Consider the following 23,455-nt stretch of genomic DNA (forward strand, 5'->3'; position numbering starts at 1 on the left):
TCAAAGACCTAAAATATTTTAAAAATATACTAGTTAACAAGTTTGTTGTTATCAAAAGAAAATTATTTTACAAGTTAGACTGTCACTCATGAGGCAGCTGTTGATATTGTTTGATTTTTTTCTTGGTTCACCCATAAGCTTTCCACACTTGAAACAGCCTGTATGGGATAAGCATGTTTGTTCTAATGACTAACACAAGGAGAAGCCCCCAACATAATATCCATCATGATGGCTTTGATTATTGCTAAGTGCTGTGCCGAGAAAGGCTCTCTATACATTTTCTCATTCAATCTTCAAAACAATCCCAAGGTACCCTTATTTATACATGAGGCACAGAGAAGTTAAGTAACTTGCCCAAGGATGCACAGCTAACAGGCATTCTCTATCTTGAGACCAGGCTCAAAGATCACTGCCACAATGACCAATGCTTTTCCAAGGGGCCACTGGAGTATGAGGGAGCCTCATCACCTGTGGGCAGGGAGTATTGGGGATCTCCCACGGCAACAGCCACAGTGCTCAGGTCCTGAGTGGAGATGGCCAAGAGGAAAGGAGAGCCTTGGAGTGGGTCAGCTCTACTTCTGCCATAGTGGCCTCTCTGTCCTTACCTCATCACCTGCGTTTATAGAGCCTATTTTGAAGGATAGTGCTAAAGGCCAGGCCACCACTGAACCAGTATCAACAGACATTTAATTATGAATTCACATGGCACATGGCTGCACATGTGTATTGGGGGCAAGTAGGGGGAGGATGGAGATAATCTGCTTTGCCCTTCAGTATTTTCTCAGCGACAGCCTTGGCCTTGTAAGTCAAGATCATTTCTAAGTCAGTCTCAGACCCACAGACCTTCCTGGGATGGGGGCCACAGCGTGCTGCTAAATATTTAATGACCTGCTCTTCAGGAGGGAAACTCTGATTTGTAGCATTGCTGTTGCTGCAGTGTAAATGCTCCCACCGCAGCAAATTTCAGGCTATCAACACAGCCTCACTGAATAGAGTCAGGAAGAGCTGCGGGCAATCAGATTCAGCACACTCCTGGACGAAGTCAGAAAATTCAGCCAAAGCTGATTCGTGAGAAAAGACCCTGTTGCTGGGAGAGATTGAAGGCAGGAGGACAAGGGGACAACAGACGACAAGATGGTTGGATGGCATCACTGACTCAGTGGGCGTGAATTTGAGCAAGGTCCAGGAGACGGTGAGGGGCAGGAAAACCTGGCGTGCTGCAGCCCACGGGGTCTTAGAGAGTTGGACACGACTGAGCGACTCAACAGCAGCGACGACGACGACAACACTCCTGGATGAAGTCGGAAAATTAGGGTGTTCAGAGAGGGTGGTGTTGCTGCCGGAAACAAGGATCAGGTGTACATTCTGGACCCAGATGACTCATTTTGTGTGTGGTTCCTCGTCTCCCCACCCTACTCTGATACCTTCCACCATAAAATCAAGCTCCTAAGAATTCTTGTCAAAGGCATCTTAAAAAAGAACGGAATCATAGAACTTGCAGCCCATAGGCAATAGGTGAAAGGGAAGAAGGAATTGTCCACCAGTGGCCTTTTTGATGGGAGACAGGAGAAAGTAGGAAAAAGGACAGAGGTGGGAGGAGTAGTTTTTTAAGTCAGCATGTACACGTATGTGATTCTTTGGCTTTTCCCTCCTCTTAGGAAGAGCTGCCTCCTTCCCCTAGCTGCCAGTCTGGTTACTGGTCTGAGTCACTCCCAGGAAACAGGTCTTAGGAGAGGGATGGCTTAGCAGGGTTTAGCTTCCCGCAGCCTTGTTGCTGACCCCTGATATGAACCATGTTAGATCAGATATAGTCTGTTATCCTCCCAAAGCACTTCGAGGCTAGGGACTGGAGGTCCTGATCAGTTTCCTGACATTCTAGGGCTTTATGATTCCCAGGATCAGATTTCTTTCTAAGCATCTTCTCTGTTGATTAACAGATATTTATATAGAGAGAGCCCTGCCCTGTTTTGCATTCACTGCTGGGCACTGTGAGCTGCAGAAGCAGGTAAAACAGTGTTTCCAATCTAAAGGGCTTACAGTCTCTTCGAGAAAATGCGACAGTTCTGTGAAATAATTCCTAAATAAGGAACACTTATAACAGCATGGTGATGATATGCCAAACTGTAGCCTTTATAATAAATTGTGAGAAACCTATAATTAAAGAAGCATCTGCGTGCTGTGCTGTGGCTTAGTCGCTCAATTGTGTCCAACTCTTTGCGACCCCGTGGACTGTAGCCCACCAGGCACCTCTGTCCATGGGGATTCTCCAGGCAAGAATACTGGAGTGGGTTGCCCTGCCCTCCTGCAGGGGATCTTCCCAACTCAGGGATGAAACCCAGGTCTCCTGCATTGCAGGCAGATTCCTTACCATCTGAGCCACTAGGGAAGCAAACTTATTTAGTCAAACTGCATCCTGGTCCTTTGTATTATTCTTTTTTGTTACATAACAATGTGTACCAAATTTTTAACTTATATTTCCAACTCATTTTACAGTTAGGATCCCCTTTTAACAAATATGATTATAGCAGCCAGTTCAATGTAATAAAAATATTTCTTCTTCTGGCCAACAGCCCATACTAACACTCCTTTGCTGATGGAGATCCAAGACTCCTTTTGAAGGAAAAACCCCATATGAGAAAGACATTCACAAATCCCTGTCTATTAGGCAGTAAATCTACTTAACAAAAAGGTTATCCTTTCAGCAGAGTATTGACATAAAGTGCAGGTTTGCATACCTGCACAGTGTTAAATAACTCTCAACAAAAAGCTGACTTTTTCAATGTTGCATTGATTTTATCTGGGGCTTTATAGGGCTTTTTGCCTCATAGAGCTCCACAGGTTCCAATCAGGTCTGGGTAGAGGACTGTGGGAATCTCACCCCGATCGTCCAGGGCAACAGATCCCCTGACACGCTAGCAAAGGAAGCAGAAGAGAACATGTGCATATCTGCCCTTGTCGTTCCCCGTATCAGCCAATCAACTGTGCTAACAGAAGGCAGGAATCTCACTCTCATCAAGGAAAAGCTACATTTCACTTATTGTTTTCAATTTATTTTATTGACGTATATTTGATTTATAATGTTGTGTTACTTTCTCCTATATAGCAAAGTGATTCAGTTTTACATATATGTATATATATATATATACATATATATTATATATATGTATATATATATATTCTTTCTACATATTCATTTCCATATGGTTCATCATAGCATATTGAATTAAGTTCCCTACACCTTACTACTTTTCACTGACATTTGAAAGGGTTTTGGTAATTATATTAGAATACTGGAATGCCTAAGTAAAAGTTGGAGAATTTTCAATGTGTGAAAGAAAAATTGTTATGAATCTACCGTGTGTCTCTGGGACAGTGGGTTTATGTGAGCAGCCAGATTCTCTGCGTTTACATGAGTACTTTCTTGCCGTAGGAGTCGGGTATGTGTTTGGGTTAGGGCACCCTCCTGCCAGGCTTCAAATTAGGTGAGGCTGGTAAAGTAAATAAAAGGTAATGGATTGTGTCCATTCATGACTTCATTCCATCCTGGGAATGACTTTATCAATAACTACTCGAGGGCAAGACTTGGCAATAAGCATGTTCAGTAGATGTCTGCCGGCAATAGAAAGCTGCTTTTATTTTCGAAGGTGTCTGAGATGTGCCAGGCTGAAACCCTCTTCCCTCACTGTTGGATACATCTAGTGTAGTTTTCCGAAGATGATTAATGGCTTCTTTCTCTAGGCTCATGCTGCTAATTACACCCAAGCTTCTTGAACTGTCTTAATCAAATTCACACACAGGTAGGAGCCCTGCAGGACTCAGGAGTGTGGTGAATCAGGTTCTGTGTGTTGTACTTTCATTTGTCCTCTCTGGTCAACACTCGTTTTCTCTGTGCTCACTTCGCTTGCCGCCCTGTGAACTCAAATTTAAGGGCTGTGTTTAGTTGCGTGTTAGGGTGGGATACCGGTGGAAGGGTGCATTTTAACAGTATTTTGCCAAATTTAAATTGGATTGATTTTTTTTCCAAATTAATTTCCTATTTTTAATACTGCAGCCAGATAGGAGAGATTTGAAATCTACCATTATCCTGAAATACTAAGAAAAAAGTTCAAAACTTATATTTGCAGAGCATCACTTAGTTAACGAGTCTCCCTAATTAGACACAGTTGGAAATGATTGCTCTCTGTGATGAGAGTGTTGTGTGTTTCCTGGCATCTCGGTGCCCCCTAGTGCAACATGCCAGTGAGCGCATCCTTCTGGGCAGGCAATCTTTGTGTTTTTACTGTCTGATCAGTCCATTTCACGCTTCCCTGGGTTCTGGCGATGTAATTAGACACTAATCCATGATTCCAACAAAGTCCTTGGTCAGTCCCATTTTGCCAGATAGACCCAATTTTTAGAGAAGGTGTTTGGTGGGCTAGAGTGCCGAAAGTAGACCTCAGCTGGACTCTTGAGACCCCTTCCAATGGAGACACATGGCCTAGCTCCCAATGGACCTTGTAGAGAGTTCTGAACACGAACAAATCTCCTGCTCTAGTGCAGGCGATCTGTCTCAGGGTGATCGCTGGGACCCCAGGAGTTTCAGTACCTCGCCAATAATCAGAGGAAAAGATTTTGTATCAAGATGCACTCCTACAGTGCAGAGCAACAAGAACAAAGGGCTTTGAGAGAGAGACAAGCTTGGGAAATTTCCTCAAACTCTTTTAGCCTTTATAAAACAGTCTTTGATAAAAAAAAAAAAGTAATCTTAGACATTTTAAAGTTTTAATACATCATCTATTTTGAAACCTCTATATACTTTAACATGTGATATAAATCTTCCTCTATTAGGTATACTGTGGCCAAAATAGCCATTAGGTGCAATTTAAGGATTATGGAAAGGCGCTCTGAACCTAAAGGCTTGCTCTCAAAACTGGTCTGAAATAATCACAAAATTGTGAGCCATGTATGTGGTCTTCATGAAGTTCTGCCAAAATGACCTTGAAACAAGCTGTTTAACTTCGTTGGGCCTCTGTTTTTCCATCTATAAAGTATTAGTGCCCCTATTTAAAGGGATTACTTAAGGATTCAATGAGATAACATATGCCTGACACATGGCAGATTTCAATAATTGTTACTCCTACCTCCTCCTCTTTCCCTCACCTTTTTTTCTTTTTTTTCTGATCTGAAATAGTCAACACCTGTCTCGAATACCAGACACTAATGGGTAGATGGTGGATTACGATGCCCTCTTTGTGAATTGTCCCCAAAGAGCTGAGACGCAGCCAATTCTCGTCACCATTAGCTTTTGAATATTGGCTAGGAAATCTGTAAGAGCGTGTGGGGTAAGCGGGTAGATGTAGCCATTAAAATCTTCAGTGTAGAAACTGTAACTAATAGGAACATCAAGGTGTTACCTGTTCAGGAGCTGCAGCTACTTGACTAAGGAAGGAAAGGTGTTTCTTCTTTAATGATGATTGTAATTGCAGTTTTGACTGAGGGAGCAGACAAGAGGAAAGAAAAGGCATCCAATGTGGAGAAAGGTCATTTGGTGATTATGGAATTTTTTTTCCAGTTATAAATATCACACTTGCTTTTCAGAGTCAGGCTATTTGAAAAACAGATGCTCAGTCTTCCTATGGTGAATTAGTCAACAAACAGAAAAAAAGATTTTAAATCCAGTCTAACAGAAGGAAACTCAGAGCCACACCTACATGCATGCTTGCACATGTACACAAACACAAATACACACCTTGGAGATTAAGCAGACATTTTTATGCTTTTATGTGTGTTATTTGTTTTGGTGACAACACTGAAAATTCTGTGGGTTTTGTTATGTGGTTGGGGTTAGTGAGTTTCCATGCAGAGAAGTAAGAGACATTTAACGGTAGTCACTCTTTGATGGTAAAGAAGAATTTGTCTTTTCTCCCATCTATACTCTAGTTCTATCATTACCTTGACACATGGATTGGACAGAAACCCAGAGAACCGTGGAAAATTATGTGTTTCATTAAAGTTCTGTGAAATCTTTCCAGATCTTCTTAGACACTATTCTGGAATTGACCAAGGGTGAATTTTACTCTATTTTTTATCATATCTCTTGAATGGAGCTAGAGGAAATCTTACATATGCCTCTGTTCAACCCCTTTATTTTATAAATGGAGAAACTAAGATCTAAAGAGGTCGCAGGGCCAGGGTGGCCTCCCTTATTATTATCTCCCTTTCCTGATGAATGTATCACGTTTGTTTGGTCCATCTCCCCAAGGTAGTGAGTGTTCAAAAGCAATAGACCTGATTTGCATGAGTTTGGCTTTCCTTAGCACCGCATCATGGGAAAGTCAGTCAATTCCATTCCTCATTTCCTCCAGAGAATTGCTTCTTCCCAACAAAATTATAATAGAGAGAAAGGGATTACTGAATAAATATATTGTTTTTTAGTAACTTATTTTTTATTTGATGAAACATTTCATGTTCAAGTTTAAAACTGCAGCCTATTTCTTGAGAGTGAAAAGAACTCGCATGTGAATTGGCAATGAGAGTGTTGTGTTTACATTAGGAGGAGAATATGTGTTCTAGTTCTGTGCTTTACAAAAACTCTGGGATTGAATTTTACCTCATGTAAAACCTATCTGACAACTCATTCAATATTACCCAACAATCAACAAATATTTATCAAGCTCCTCCTACTTTCCTAGCAGTATTTAGAGTCTTAGCATGCATGTTATCAGGGAACAAAACAAAGATTCCTGCGTTGGAAATTGTACATTCATGCACATTTGTAACATACAGATGAACTATTGCTTTCCAGTACCAAAGTATTGTTGCACAGCATTCTAGTGAAAATGTGTCATTTAAAAAATTAAAAATCGTCTTCCTTAAAATAAAGGCCTCGTTTCTCAGGGAAATTTTCTGGGCAAGTTGCATGAAATTTGGCACAATACTGCCGCCTTGTGGCTGCTTGTATAAAAAACCCACATACACCATAAGGTCAGCCTGTCTTTCAGGTTTCTAGGACAGTTACCCTGTTTGTCAATGGAAGCCTCTGACACAAAATTACCTCGCCAGGAGTACTTAGAACCTGATTCCTTCTGATTTTGTCACAGAACGACTGGAAGGGCTCCATCGCTTTTGTCGTTGGAAACCGGATCGAGGACGAGGTTCTCATTCGCGCTCTCACCCTCGCTGTCCAAGTCCCTCAGCGCAGACTCTTCAGTATGGTCTCCTGGCAAGACATCGTCCAGCAGGTACCTGTCCCTTCTCACCCCGACGCCCGCTGGAGACTTCTTTCTTAAAATAATAAAGTAATGAAATCAATAAAACTAACACATTCTTGGGCAGTTTGGTAAGTTTGGGTGCAGGACTTTGCTGAAATACTTAGCTAGAATAAATTTGGAAAGATCTAATCTGGAAGGGGTTGTTTTTTGTTCGTGAATGCTGCCCTTTCAACATCCATTCATTCAACAAAAATGTCTGAGGTCATACTAGGCTCCATGCTAGGTTTTGTGAGGAATTATTTAATAAAGGTCTCAATAGCAATAAAAGACAAAACTATTTAATGTTCCAAGGAAGGCCATAACTAACTGGGAAAACGAAGTCTCCAAAGCATCCTAGCCGTCAGAGGTTGGAGGAGAAGGATAACACAGAGAACTTCTGTCAGATGGCACACCCTCATACAATTACTAATGGCTTACCAAGTGGCTATAAATATTTGAACTAACTGATGACTATCTCTTCCCCAGTCCCTCAAGTCACCTAGGTACTTGAAAGTTACATCTGTCTAAGTATTCCTTAAGTAAGCCCTTCTTTTTCCTTATAAATGAATTTTCTTACAGGTCAATGGATCAAGTGCAATTTTTGGAAGTACATCTAAAAAGGCAAAGAAACCTCTAAGTGGTAATGCTCCCTTGTATTATGAGGTAGGTAAGTGTATTGATTGAAGAGATTTCTGTAATTTTTTAAAACACAAGAACTGAAGTAATAATTTTATAGTCGCTTTTTAAAAAAAATTAATTCATTTTTTGAAAGCAAATCCCCTCTCATTGTTGGGGCTGTTTATTCCTAATGATGGGCATGTAAAAAGTCTTTTTCCCTTTTAACAAAATCCCCCTTTAGGAAAAAAGTTGTCCCACATTGTCTACACTATCACTGTGTCCAATTGAAAACTGTAAATCAGAAATGTGTGTATATAAAAGTATTGGGTCATACTTTTTTATGGTAATTACTGAGTGTATTATGGTATTAAAGGGGGTCGTGTTATTGGTGAATTACCAAGTGTTAGTTTCACCAAAGAAACAATGTAAAAATGCCCCAGAAAGTGCTTCCTGCACATGGCAGAGAAACAACTGGAATAATTTTCCATCCATTTGTGAACTTTGCGTACACTTCACATTCTACTCTAATCAGTGTGAAAATAACAGTAATCTTCAGATTAATGATCCATTCCGCTTCTAGCAGATGCAAAAATCTGGCCTGGCTGGCCAGTGGGTTTGTGCAAAGGACTTAGAACTCAGGCCCAGTACAGGGGCTTTCCTCTTACCCTGCCTTGTTAATATCCAACTTAGAAGAAACTATAAAAATCCAACAATTAATTAGAATATCGCTTAAAATTTGTCAGGCACTATTTTTATGACTCTGCAGACCAAAAGCATTAAGATTTTGGGATCTTTCAAAACAAACTTGTTTGCACTTTATTTCAGTGATGACTAATAAAGTTTTTATGTGTCTCGGTTCTTGGATGGTTTCATAATAGGCTCTGTAGTGTTGCCTGAGTACTATCTGAACAAGCTCCCCTGGATTTATTTACGATTGCCAATACTGTGGATTTTGTAGCATTAACTCTTGCTGCACTGCTCCTGCTGTCATGGAAAACTCGTTCTGCACTGTTAAGGTCAGAGAACGTGCCTTCTAGCTTTTGTTAGGATGTTCCACATGTGTGTGCCCAAGTTGAAACATTATGTGATACCTGGATTTAAAATATTGGAAGTTTTCTTCTGAAGTAGCCATAGAAATCCACGTCCAATTCTCAGGCCTGGGATCAATTAGCCCCCACTCCCCCTCCCACCCAAAGGACTCTTTCTTCTTCAAAGATGCTCAGAGAAAATCAGAGATGATAACGGGCCAGTTTTTACATCTGATGTGGACAGGCATCTTGACTTGGATGTGGGATAGCCCAATGTTACAGACCCCGAGTTCAATTAGAAAGCCATTCATTCCTCTCCAATCTGTGCTGTGACTCCAAGGAGCCTTCACTCACAGGAGGTCCATCTCACATCTGGCTCCCCCACATTCTTCCAATGGAGCATTTGGGCAACAAGCTTCCCACACCGGCTCACAGACGCTCTTCTGAATGGTTTCAGAAGAAAAGGGAAGGCAGGGTGAGCAGCAGAGAGATGGACCTGGGGTGCACCCAACCTGCGTTAATGTCAGTCACTGTAGTGAAAGTGGATCAAACGCATAAAACAAATGCAGCTTCCTGGGTAGTATCAGCCAAGGCCAGCATGCACATCTGGAGAAGAGGACACATCTCCAACCTCAGCCCCTCCACACTTAGGACCTGTTTTGGCCCCTCTTCTCAAGAGAAGTGAAATGCTACAGCCAGTGCCTACTGAGAGTCTCAACGCAGTTAGGAGTGGTGGCCGTGAAGGAGGCCCAGAAGCCAAACTCTTTGAGGACCTCTGGACCTTCCAGGCATGCAGACAGCCTGCTCTTAACTCTATTTCTGGTTAAAATCTTTCATGGTCGGTAGCAACTAGGACAGTGGCCACAGGTGAATTCCTCAAGAGCCTGTTTAGGAAGTCTTTTATTTTTCTTCTCAAAGGAAGCTCTACGGTGGGGGAAGAAAAGATAATCCAACAAAATTGCTTCTGTCACATGAGAAATTCATAGAGTTCTGTTTCCTTTTAAATCTCCATTTTGGAGGAGGGAGAACTCAAAATAGATAATATAAAGGCTATGCACTGACACTGACTTTTACTTGTAGGATACTCTCTCTCATCAGCCTTAAATCAGAGCCTCTTCCTTCATACTTTAAACACAATTCTAACCTATTTGGCTTTCTGGTTTCCCAATCTGCGGTCGATTAGGAGCAGAGAATTCAAGTGAAACGTCACTCTAATGCAGTTGATCCATGAGTAGCAAAAGAGTGTCAGAACCACATTACATATTTCCAATAACGACTTGAAATGTCTGGGCCAGCAAAGACCACATTCCACAGTGATTTGCTCAGGTTTCATTTGGATGGCTTGGTGCTATGTACACACAGCCTCATTTTGAAATTATGTAATTTCCCCCTGAAACTTTAGAGTTTCATCTAGCCACTGTATTGTGTTTGTGAGACAGTCTTTATTTATAAATTATCATTCTTTGGAAACATGCTTAGGTTTTTGCTAATGTGATTCTACAGAGACATAGCAATCCATGTGTTCTTTCACCTTCTCTTTAGGGAAATTAGTTTTGCTCTAGAAGGAACTACAACAAAGACCCACGTGGGAATGGGGAGAGAATTTGCCCCTTCGTGTGTGGTCTCAGGAATGTTAGCTACCACTTCATAATTCTAGTAGTAGTGGCGGTGGCAGTATTTCGTCATGAAGATGAAGATGGTTATGATCCCATACACTGGCATTGCATATAATTTCCACCATGACATTCCATATGAAGATGTGTACACATATGAGAATGGATATATAGACATTTCTTGCATTATTAGTGACCAGTTTTACTAAATGACAAACAATAAATACATTCTTATTCAAGCACGAGGTGTCAGACTACCTAGACAGTGGAAGAAGTGGAATATGAATAGTATAAAGACTCTAACCTCAAGAAGTTTAAGGATTAGTTAGGGGGAAAAAAAGAAAAGAAAATAGATATGCCTGACACAGAGTAGGTATTCAATATATGTTTGTTAAATTGTATAACACAATGCAGAAAATTGTCAGTGAAGTCTATGCGGGAGAAATGGAGTGTTCTGGGCATTTTAAGGAAGATGAGGTTAGGTTAGCCTAGGTGGTGAGACCTAGAGGAGCCTTGCGGAGAAGGTGGCATTGGAAAGGAAGTGGAGCTGAAAATTTTGATCTTTTAAATATATTGTCCCAATTGACCCATACTACAGTTAAAATTATATACATATATATCCCCATTTTACATAGAGGGCAATGGGAGCATAGAGAAGGTAGGAATTTTAGTCATGAGAAAATTTGAGGAACTTGGATTTGATGAATTTACCATAGTTAAATACATAGCCTCAGATTTTTCCACTTTGCCACATACCCAGTCTTCTTTCACTTGGCTCAAAGCTGCCCACCCTTGGATAGAGATAGGTCTTGACTTTCAAATGTGGGGGTGTTCTATGTAAAGGGAACAAACAGCTCAAGCAAAGGAACAGAAATGGAGGAGAAGACAGGCTGCATATGTACTAAATTTGTCCTTACGTGGTACCATGCATACAAATTAGGAAAGGTAAACCCTGTACATATGTTAATTACAACTGTAAAATCCTAAAGGTGGAATTTTATGTGAAACCATCTAAAACACTGGGGGGAAAAAAATCCATGTTTTGATATTCATGCCTGCATTTAAATTTATTCTCTAAATGTGCACAAATATTTTTGTGTGTGCTTCACGGTCCACATACTGGACTTCCCTGGGGGCTCAGATGGTCAATAATCTGCCTGCAATGCAAGAGACCCAGGTTCAATCCCTTGTCGGAAAGATCCCCTGGAGAAGGGAATGGCTACCCTCTCCAGTATTCTTGCTTGGAGGATTCCATGGACAGAGGAGCCTGAAAGACTACAGTCCATGGGGTCGCAAAGAGTCAGTCACGGCTTAGTGACTTTCACTCACTCACTCATTCATGGTCCACGTAGAGAATCTGACCTGTTCATTGGCCAGTGTACTCAGTTCTGACCAAAACCAAAAGGAAGCTATTGATGGACATTCAAAGCCAACTGAAGTGTTATCTATGAGAGAGGTCTGTGTGTATCATACATGCAAAAACTCTCCCAATTGTGAGTAAATCTGATACACAACGGTATCTGAGCATTTATAAGTTCAGTTCAGTTCAATTCAGTGGCTCAGTCATGTCCGACTCTTTGCGACCCCATGAACCGCAGCACGCCAGGCCTCCCTGTCCATCACCAACTGCCAGAGTCCACCCAAACCCATGTCCATTGAGTCAGTGATGCCATCCAACCATCTCATCCTCTGTCGTCCCCTTCTCCTCCTGCCCTCAATCTTTCCCAGCATCAGGGTCTTTTCTAATGAGTCAGCTCTTTGTATCACGTGGCCAAAGTATTGGAGTTTCAGCTTCAGCATCAGTCCTTCCAATGAACACCCAGGACTGATCTCCTTTAGGATGGACTGGTTGGATCTCCTTGCAGTCCAAGGGACTCTCAAGAGTCTTCTCCAACACCACAGTTCAAAAGCATCAATTCTTCGTCACTCAGCTTTCTTCACAGTCCAACTCTCACATCCATACATGACCACTGGAAAAACCATAGCCTTGACTAGACGGACCTTTGTGGACAAGGTAATGTCTCTGCTTTTTAATATGCTATCTAAGTTGGTCATAACTTCCTTCCAAGGAGTAAGTGTCTTTTAATTTCATGGCTGCAATCACCATCTGCAGTGATTTTAGAGCCCCAAAATATAAAGTCAGCCACTGTTTCCCCATCTATTTGCCATGAAGTAATGGGACTGGATACCATGATCTTAATTTTCTGAATGTTGAGCTTTAAGCCAACTTTTTCACTCTCCCTTTCACTTTCATCAAGAGGCTCTTTAGTTCTTCTTCACTTTCTGTCATAAGGGTGGTGTCATCTGCATATCTGCTGCTGCTGCTGCTGCTAAGTCACTTCAGTTGTGTCCAACTCTGTGCAACCCCGTAGACGGCAGCCCACCAGGCTCCTCCATCCCTGGGATTCTCTAGGCTGCTGAAGTGGGTTGCCATTTCCTTCTCCAATGCATGAAAGTGAAAAATGAAAGTGAAGTCTCTCAGTCATGTCCAACGCTTCGTGACCCCATGGACTGCAGCCTTCCAGGCTCCCCCGTCCATAGGATTTTCCAGGTGAGAGTACTGGGTTGCCATTGCCTTCTCTCTGCATATCCCTGCATATCTGAGGTTATTGATATTTCTTCTGGCAATCTTGATTCCAGCTTGTGCTTCCTCCAGCCCAGCGTTTCTCATAATGTACTCTGCATATAAGTTAAATAAGCAGGGTGACAATATACAGCCTTGACGTGCTCCTTTTCCTATTTGGAACCAGTCTGTTGTTCCATGTCCAGTTCTAACTGTTGCTTCCTGACCTGCATACAGGTTTCTCAAGCGGCAGGTCAGGCTGTCTGGTATTCCCATCTCCTTTAGAATTTTCCAGTTTATTGTGATCCACACAGTCAAAGGCTATGGCATAGTCAATAAAGCAGAAATAGATGTTTTTCTGAAACTCTCTTAGATGTAAAATTTTCAGACTTTGACATTGTGGCTTTGATGAATTAGAAAGAAAAGACTACCAACTGGGCAAAGGGGTCATTTACCCAACTTATCTGAAATCAGAGTCAGCTGTCTTAAAAGTTTTATATTGCACTCCCTAGTTCTTATTTCATAATAGTGATTACTGTACCTCACTATGGGAAACGAGACTCTGTCCACACACAGACTGTGGTTTATGAGCCTGTCTCTGACTTATTCAGAAAAGACAAATTGGGTCACTCTACAAACAAAATCCCAACAGTCTGCTGAAACAAAGTCATCCATAAAGAATAAAAGTTTTTATATCCTCACTTATGGCTCACTCCAAAGAATAGTCAATTCTATACAATAACAAACATGGACAATCCTAAACTTCATGTAATACATTGCAATTTTACAAATACAAATAATTATTAATTTTCCTCTTTACCCCATCAGTAAAAAACAAAACCTTTTATCAAAGTATATTAAAGATGGGCTTTTCCATTAGGAAGTAATTTTAGGAGATCATTAAATGTGGAAAGACTTTTATATTAGATATGAGTTATTAACCAAATACAGTTAAAACAAGTATAGTATGCAAATTTTTATATCTTCAGATCTAATTAGTTTCACCACATTTTTTAAAGACTCTTTGCTAGTACATTAGATTATAACCCCCAGAGGTAATAGTCCATTTTTTGGTCCCTACTCCTGGGTGTGTAGACATATTTCTCAAATTTTTCCCCAACATGTATTCATAATAACTCACAAGTAAAAACAGAGGCTTAATTATTATCTAGTTGCCACCCTTTTCCAGATTCCTAATGTGAAACTCATTCCTTAAAGAGTGCCTCGAATTAAGTCTGTTCGATAGAATTGTAAGCCCTTGTTTTGGGGGGTGGCCCTTGTCAAAATGAAAAATGGAAAACTCATGCTTCAGAGATAGGAACAAATAATATGTGAACACATTTAAGAGATTTGAAGTTATTAAAATGGCAGATCTACTGGGAACAGAGAGAGCAGTATGTCATGGAAGGAACGAAGGGAAAGCGAGACAGGAAGCATTCTCTGGCCTTTTCAATCCTGTGTTTTAAAACAAAACTAAAAAATTCGGGAAGAATTGGAAGGTAGCCAACCTAATGCCGTTATTTCATAGAGCTTAGGGACACACCAGGAAATTACAGGCCAGTTAGTTTAACTTCACTTGTAGGGAAAGTATTAAAAACTGCTGCAGGAGATCAAGTAAAAGGATGCTTAGAAAAGCACAGCTTGATTAAGACAAGCCTGGCCAACGTGGTTTTCGGAAAGCGAAGGTCATGTCTTAGGAACTTGTTGAAATTCTTTGAAGCTATTATGGCCAGTATAGTCTTCAAAGAGCACAGCGAGGCCCGGGGTCTGCGTATCTTTTCTGTTCCACATCAGTCCTTTAGGGATGCTTGGAGAACACGGCCCACATCAGGGCCTTGGCGCGTTCAGGTTTAGAAACCACTATCAAAATAGCAGAAAATAACCTCTGATGGAACATTTTGAAAGCTGGAACCAATTAATACAACCCGATATTTATAAATGTAAAATAATGACTTGGAACAAAATTTAGGAATATTGAGCTGTAACAAAGAAGTACTACGCTGGGACTATAAAAACAGTCTAGGGATTCTTGTGCCAAAATGTGAGCTTTGGAGGCATTTCTCACCCAAAGAAGGGAAAATGAGGAGAAATCACAATACTAGAAATGTTTATAAAGAGTTATGAAGAGTTACAACTGAAAGAATTTTGTTAAGATGGGGAAAAACAGCCAGATGGGTTATCAACCCTGAGCCTCCGCGTTTTGGCGGCCAGAGCAGTCCAGCAGAGAAGGTAAGGCCAAGCTGGTAACAGGAGCAGGAGGTCAGGGTTCCTGGGGTGAAAATATGTTTGCTTCTCACGTCAGAAACCTAAAGTTCTGTTTTCAAAAAAAAGCACAACTCAAGCAAGGACATCCAAATCGTGCCCCCAGCTCTTTTCCACCCCGCGGCCCAGACAGCTGGCCAAGCCCATGTAGCAAATAGTCAGCAGTTGAGGAGGCAGGTAGTCAGTGGGGAAGAGTGATACCCAAAGTTGAGGACCCTGGGATCCATCCACACGAAATGCACAGTGTGTGAGGATTGGGGTGCTGGTTAGGACCGTGGTCAGTGGGAGAACTGCTGGGCAAGGCAAGAATCCAGTCAAGTATTCCAGGACACAGATATTAGTGGAGGAGCAGCCACAATAATAAAGCAAGGTTCAAGTGGTAAAGAGTGGCCATCACTGCCTTTGCTTGGGTGGGTTTGGAGCCTTTCCAACATGTTACACCTCATGCCTACCATGATTGGAAGGATACTGGAGAAGGAATCATAAAGACAATCTCATCCAATTCTTGTATCTAAGACTGCCAGTAAACCCCCTTTATGTATGGTAATAATAGTTACTGTCCATCGAACACTTAATTTGCACCAAGTTTTGTGTGCTGGGTGTTTAGTATCTATTAACTAACCTAATCTTCTCAACAACTTGTCAGGAGATAATGAGAAAATGATGAAAGTGAAGCTCAGGCAGGTTAAGTACCTCATTAATTTGGAAGCCTTTTTTCCTTCCCTAGTGGCTCAGACGGTAAAGTGTCTGCCTGCAATGTGGGAGACCTGAGTTTGATCCCTGGGTTGGGAAGATCCCCTAGAGAAGGAAATGGTAACCCACTCCAGTACTCTTGCTTGGAAAATCCCATGGATGGAGGAGCCTAGTGGGCTACAGTCCATGGGGTCTCAAAGAGTCGGACACAACTGAACGATTTCACTTTCTTTTTGTTCCTTCTGCTTGTCTTACGCAAAAATTGAAATTAGTTTAGATTCTACAAGTGGTAGTTGTGGTTGCACATTTGTTGAATACAAGCTACTCTCAGTAATTAGAATTAACTTCTAAGTAGTTCTATTATATGTTTATTACTCTTCCTACTACTCAGGTGAAAACAATGAAGATATATTAGCAGATAATGAAGGTGCTGAACAATTTTAGTTATTTTGAGCCATGTTGATGAGTGGCTTCTGCTCAAATGTTTAGATCAAAAGAAATTTTTTTTTTCTTACAATTAAGATTTATATGGTTAAGGTGACTGAGTTTTTTCCTTGGAAGAAAGAGGAAAAGATGGGAAATAAGAGAATTTAATGCAAATTAATCAGAGATGAAGGTGTAGAAAAAAGATCTATCTGCTGAAACTGAAGCTTTAATACTTTGGTCAACTGATGCAAAGGGCCAACTCATTAGAAAAGACCCTGATGCTGGGAAAGACTGAGGGCAGGAGGAGAAGGGGACGGCAGAGGATGAGATGATTGGATGGCATCACCGACTTAATGGACATGGGTTTGAGCAAACTCCAGGAGATGGTGAAGGACAGGGAAGCCTGATGTGTGGCAGTCCATGAGATCGCAGAATTAGACATGACTTAGCGACTTAACAACAAACTAATTACTGAGAGCTTAAATTCATCTCCAGAGTTTCTCTTACTAGTTTGATGAGACCTGTACCCAGGAGTTAGATGCACTGGTCCAAACCAGACGCATGGGCTCATATGCAGATTCTACTACCCACTAGCTATGTAATCTTGGACAAATTACATAACTCTGCTGTACTTAAGTTTTCTCTTTGTAAACTCAGAGTTGATAATGCTGTCAACCTCATAAAGCTGTAATGATGATTAAATGAGAAAGGAAACAGAAAGAAGCATAGTGCTTGATCTAGAATAATGATCCAATAAGGGTTAGCTGTTATTATTTTTTTTTAATTTCTGTTCTCGGTTTCGGTGATTGTTGCAGTTTTGTATTCCAGAAAACATGAAAGAATTGAAATACCTATAAACAGGGTTTTAAAAATTTTTTTGTGGTAAAAAATACATAAAACTTGCCATCTTAACTGTTTCTAAGTGTACAGTTCAGTAGTGTTAAGTATATTTGCATTGCTGTGCAGAAAACCTTCATGACTTTTTCATCTTATAAAACTGAAACTCTGTGTTCAGTAAACAACTCCTCACTTCCCACCCCCAGCCCCTGATAATCATCATTCTATCTTCTGTTTCTAAAAATTAGAAAACTCTAGATACCTCATATAGGTAGAATCATATAGTATGATTGTTTTCGCCTTTAGGGACTGGCTTGTTTCACTAAGCATTATGTCTTCAAGGTTCATCCATATTGTAGCAAATGTGAATTTCCTTCTTTTTTAAGGCTGAGTAATACTCCATTGTATGTATTTACCACATTTTATTTATCTGCTCAATCAATGGTACACAGGTACACAGCTTTGGCTAAATGATCAAGTGATAACTAAGGTTTAAGAAATTCTTTATTTTGTGCATTGCACAAATATTTGGATTTCTAGTAGTAGTGTTATTTGCTCAGTCATGTCCAACCCTATGCAACCCCATGGACTGTAGCCTGCCAGGATCCTGTGTCCATGGAATTCTCCAGGCAAGAATACTGGAGTGGGTAGCCATTCCCTTCTCCAGGGCATCTTCCCAACCCAGGGATCAAAACTGGATATCCTGTATTGCACGCAGATTCTTGACCATCCGAGCCAGCAGGGAAGCCCATCTGAAGGTCTGTCATGTACCAAATCTATGGTTGAATTTATCTTAATGTATAAAACAGATATAATTTCCTGCCCCCAGAGAGTTTACTTTCGAATGGGAAGGGGAGACATTAAGCAAAAATCAAATAAGCAAACACATACACTAGTATAAGTTGCAATACTTGCTTTACATCAGAAGGAATTACATGGGAAATACTTTCAACTGAGTATTTGGAGATAAACTGAAAGATGAAAAAGAGCCAAGTGATAAGAGACAGGGAAAAGGATTCAGGTCAAGGGAACAGCATGTGCAAAGAATTGGAGGCAGGAAGGGAACAATGTCAGCCTCTCAGAGGAATAAGAAAAGCCAGTTGTGTTTGGAATTTCATTAAAGAGAGAGAGTGTGATAGAGAAGTGGGCAGAGGCCAGATCTGAAGGAATTGGTAGGTCCTTGTGTCCAGGGGATCTTCCTGTCCAGGGACTCAGGGTTTGAACCCAGGTCTCCTGCATTTCAGGCAGATTCTTTACCATCTGAGCCAAGAGTATATTAAGGAGGAAGAAAATGCAGGATGGTGTCCCTGAGATGGGAGGCTGGAGGGACAAGAAGATGTCAGGGTGATTTTAAAGTCCTGAACTGAGAAGCTGAGTAAAAATATCCTCTTCAATATAAAAAATTGAAAAAGATTAAATTTGGGGAAGGTGTGGAAGTACAGTTTGGAGTAAATTTTATGTGTCTGAGAGGTGGTATAGAGAAGTCAGAGAGGAAGTCAGCTTTTTTGGTCTTTTTCATTCTTTGTATCTTTGCCTGTTTAGCACGGTGTTGATGCATAAGTATTGAAGAGGTGTTTGTGGTCTGAAGAAACCAGCTCGTTAATGAAGGACTAGTGAGAGTTACTGGAAGGCACAAATAGGACCCAGTGGACCATTTCAACAGCAGTCGTTCAGGAATATTTCCTGGGTACCAGAGGCGTTGGTCCCATCCATTTCCTCTTGTTTTTGGTTCCATATCCCACGCAGTGGTTTTCTAACTGTGGGTAGTAGCCTGGCGGTTTACACAGATATTTAGTTGGTGGCAACTGTGTGTATGTATGTGGTTTGTGTTGTAAATATTTCTTCTTGCTATAAATATAGGTCTGAAAATTTTGAAAAAAATAAGAACCTAGAGTCCTCTACGCCCATTTCATGTTTTCTTTCTTTTGCATCTCCCTAGACTGAAGAGTATGGTAGATGCTCATCCCAGCTCAGTCCTCATGCAGCAGACACTTACAGAGTTGCTATCACAGTCTGGATAAATGGCACATGAGGCCTGGTCTCTTCCCTCAAGACCTGGTAGTCCATCATGCTGTAAACAATATGTTTGTTTCTTGCTATTTCATGACATTTTAATACCTTGTAGCAAGTCTGATGTAAAAGTTATAGATTTAATCCCTGGTTATAATTGAATCTGCTATTCATTGAGACCTGTGGCTGACCTCGCTTATTGTTCCCAACTTTCAGCCAAAAGGGTAATGGTCCCCAGACAGGGTATGTTGGAAAGAGGAGAGAGGGAGGGGCAGAGCAGTTACCAAAATAGTCAAAGATGCAACAAAGATACAGACAGCCTTGCTTCCTTAGAGGAGGAGAATGTGTAGCTGGAACTGAAGTATGGTAACAATTTTCATGCTTCTACATATTTTTAGTGTGACCTCTATTTCTGAAATTCTCTCTCCTGGATCCTTGGTAGCAAGGAAAGGAAGAAGAAATATCAAACTAAAGATGATAGAATAGACAAATAGGAATTCATTTATATTTACTGAAAAGCAACTGCACATATTAACTCAAAGAATATTAATTTTAAATAAGTGGATTTCAGATAGCTATTTATATATTAAAATCCATCCATTCTTCTATTTCACAAATGTGACTGGCCAAAAAACCCCAAAACACTCAAAACCAATTAAGTATCCTGATCATGTAAGTTATCTAAAATATGATTTCTCTATTGCTTCAAAAATATATTTCAATATATAATTACAAGTTTAAAGGTTTGAAAAATAGAAAACCAGTCCTACAAAAATTCTTTCCTAGAAAAGGTGAAATTGTTCAATAAACCTAGTCCTTTAAATTTGCATCTTTCAACTTCATCCTTATTTGGATAACAATGCTCATTACCATTTGAAATCTATAGAGTGCTTATTGTGAGCAAGGCCAATAGAATACCCTGCAGAGTACCATGTACTTCATCAAACATTCCCAAATGAACAAATTTCTTATTATTTGTGCTAGCCTTTATCAAGTCTTTATTTGAAAGAGACAAACTCAGTCTGGGCTCACTCACTCATTGGGAAATATTTAATTAGATTATATTAAAGAAGATAGGAATGCATAATTAATTTAGTTATTCTCAAGTCTTACAGTATTTTTCTTCCATTTATTGCTGGAGCTGCAGAGAGACAGAGCACAGGCTAATAACATGTAACCTAGTCACAGGCCACCACTGCTGAGTCCTACTAATTTATGAGGAGCTAGTCTTGTATTACATTCTCAAGGATTCATTTTAGGAATATTATTGAGAGGGGGAAAAAGGATAGATCCTATCTGGATTTAATGCAAGAGGCTAATATATTACTTTTTGTAACTACTAAAATTTCAAGGACTGACAGCAAATTTCTGATTTGCTTCTCCCCTCATAAAATGTCTGCTTTGAATTATGCAGAAAGAATTCTTCTTCCTGCCAACTTGTTTCAATCCCCTGTACAAAACCATCCACAGAGCATTGTCAGGGGTTTCCTATAGAGGTTCATTTCAGGATTCCTCAGTCATTGGAGGAACACATACATACACACTCACACACACACACACACACACACACACACACACACACACACATTTTCTCCCCTTTTTGGAGCAAGCAAAGGAAAATGTATTGGACTGGTAAAGTCTGTGTATGGTACTTTCTGAAAGCCAGAGACAAGGATGAGTCATCAGATGGTAGAGGTTTGAGAGTCCTGTTTTATGTATGCAGGCCCGCCCTGTGTGTAGGTGGAATGGGCAGTTGCCCTGTGATGTGATTTAAGAGGTGCTGGAAGTTCTGCCTGTCCAAAAACAGCCCCCGCAACGCCTGAGTTCAGGCATAGTGTCCGTAAAACCCTGGCTCAGATGAAATGAAACTGCCTTTTCAGAATGCTAACTTATTATAGCATTTTCCTAGCAGCATGCGTTTATTTATCAGAAATAAAGGCTGTGCCCTTGAGGGGATTTTCACTTGCGCAGGGACAGCGGGGGAAGGAGTTAACAGGATCCCAGGCTTTGGGTAAGGATGTGAGTCCCAGAAATAATTTCTGCATCACCACTGAATGAGTTTGTTGAAACTAAACCTCTTCTACATGCAATCAGTCTTTTTTGAATCAATATTTTATGGAACATGGCATTTTATCAAACAGGCAATGCTTTTTACTGGGACCATATTAACAATAATAATGACAACAACTCACATTTGGAAGATGCCTTTGAGAGTTTACAACAGTTTCACACACAATGTCAGGTTTGATCGCAACAGTACTATAAGGCTGACTTATCTTTTATTATTCTCCAGTAGCAAATGAGCCAAGAGTTTCAGAGAGGTTAAGAGACTTGCCCTGTGCCCACAGCTGGTAATGTCAGAGCCCCATGTTGGAACGTAGACTCCAAATTCAGGGTTCACCCTGTTACTTCAAGCTCTTTGAGACATAGTCTCTACAGTCTAACCGTTAAATATAACCAGCTTAATAATTCATCTGAACAAAAGAGCCAGCTCTGGGAGTTTTCCCTAGTGCCCCTACTGAGAAAGTGTTTCTCCTTGGTCTTAAAGTTTATAAAAGGACTGTGCCAAACACAGCCTTCTGAGGGTACGCGTTTGGCTTCAGACATTTGAGTTAGGCTTTGTCAGTCATTCACATCATTCCCAGGGCTAAAGACATTCCCCACTTAGAATACTGACCCCTCTGCACAAAGTTGTAAAATGTAATAAACAATTATACAGGAAAAATAAAAATATGAATTGGCAGATATTAACTTAGGATTTTCTCTAGAACCCTTTGAGCAGATTAAAAAATCAGGGTAGAACTTGATCAGGCATGACGAAGTGACTGTAAATGTAGAATTTCTGTATCAAGTCACATCTACCTTGCACCATAAGCACACACACACATCTCCATCACTGTAGGTGATGAAGCCAGTTTTGTCATAGCTCTAGCTCATTCTTTTTCAGCCATCTTGCACTTAATTCAGTTTACACTCCTTCTTCACCAAGTGCACCAAGTTAAATAGAATTATGTAGAATTTAGACTTAGATGTTCCCATTTCACAGCCAAATAATCCTGTTCAAATGCCATCTCTTTTGTGAAATCTCCTTGGATTCCTGTAGGCAAAGTTCATCTTGCTGTTGTGTTGTGGTTGTTTGTTTTTATCTGTCTCCCCCTGCTTCGTAGTGAACGGCATAAGCATTAGAGGACATGTGATACTCATTACTAAAACCCCAGTGCTCTAGGCTAGCAATCCCAAGTTATTTTCATCACATATCCCATCAGTTAAAAAAAAAAACAACTGAGCATTTTTTCCATGTATGTTGTGTGTATATACAGAGAGAAGTATGTACAAGAATACAGATTACAAATAAAATAGAACATTCTCAAAAAAAAAAAAGGATTAAAAAGGACAAAAATAAAGGCAAATGTCATCAGAGGTTTTAATTTTTTCGCCCTCCTGGCGGATAGTCTTGCACTTGCCCAGGGCTGCATTTGGAAACCGAAGCCACTGATTTTCACACTTTGGCAGGACACAATAAATGTTGGTGCAATGGGTTTGTGGAATGAGTCTCTGGCATATCGGGCCCTTCCTCTGACACCAGTCACTTTCTCAATGAGTGAACTGGCTCCAAGTGCTTTCCCAGCTTCTGAGCACCCTGGCTTGGCGAGAGGAGGGCTGGCTGGATGTCAGACACACTGGCTGTTGCAGGGTGCCCTTATACAAGGAACAACCCACACGATGTTGGTGAAAGGCTGTGTGATTTGTATGCCTATTCTTTCATTCAGCATGTATTGTATTGGCTGTTTACCATGTGCCCATCACAAAATTAATTTCACCCTTCAACCCAAAAGATGGAGATGGAAATGGGCAATTCTATTACCATGTGATAACAAAGAAGTTGTTGAAAGTGCATTGAGTGCACAGAGCAATGCCTAAATCTTTCTAAAGTTTTGGAGGAAAGGTTTTAGGAAAATGGCTGGAAAGCTGAATGGGGATTTTATGAAGTAATGAAGGAGGAAGGGGAATTCTAGGCATAGGATTCAGCCCAGGCAAAATCAGGCAGATATATACCCAGCATAGCATAATCAACAAACTCCAAATAGTGGGTAACCCGGAAGGATAGGAGGGAAAGTGGAAGCAGCAGCTAGGCATGAGGCTGGACAGGTGTGTCAGGGCCAGGTCATCAAGGAC

At 40.7% G+C, this 23,455-nt stretch overlaps 1 protein-coding gene across 1 annotated transcript in view; it reads left to right on the forward strand.

The window, feature by feature from the left end:
* SPAG17 (sperm associated antigen 17) overlaps positions 1 to 23,455 on the forward strand; it is a 230,426-nt gene that overhangs the window by 23,843 nt on the left and 183,128 nt on the right. Inside the window, exons 2-3 of the mRNA XM_061119929.1 lie at positions 7,080 to 7,220; positions 7,809 to 7,892. Of these exons, the coding sequence (XP_060975912.1) occupies positions 7,080 to 7,220; positions 7,809 to 7,892 (225 nt within the window). The remainder of the gene's footprint in view (positions 1 to 7,079; positions 7,221 to 7,808; positions 7,893 to 23,455) is intronic.

The sequence above is a fragment of the Dama dama genome, chromosome 20 (assembly GCF_033118175.1).
Source record: "Dama dama isolate Ldn47 chromosome 20, ASM3311817v1, whole genome shotgun sequence".
Classification (NCBI taxonomy): domain Eukaryota; kingdom Metazoa; phylum Chordata; class Mammalia; order Artiodactyla; family Cervidae; genus Dama; species Dama dama.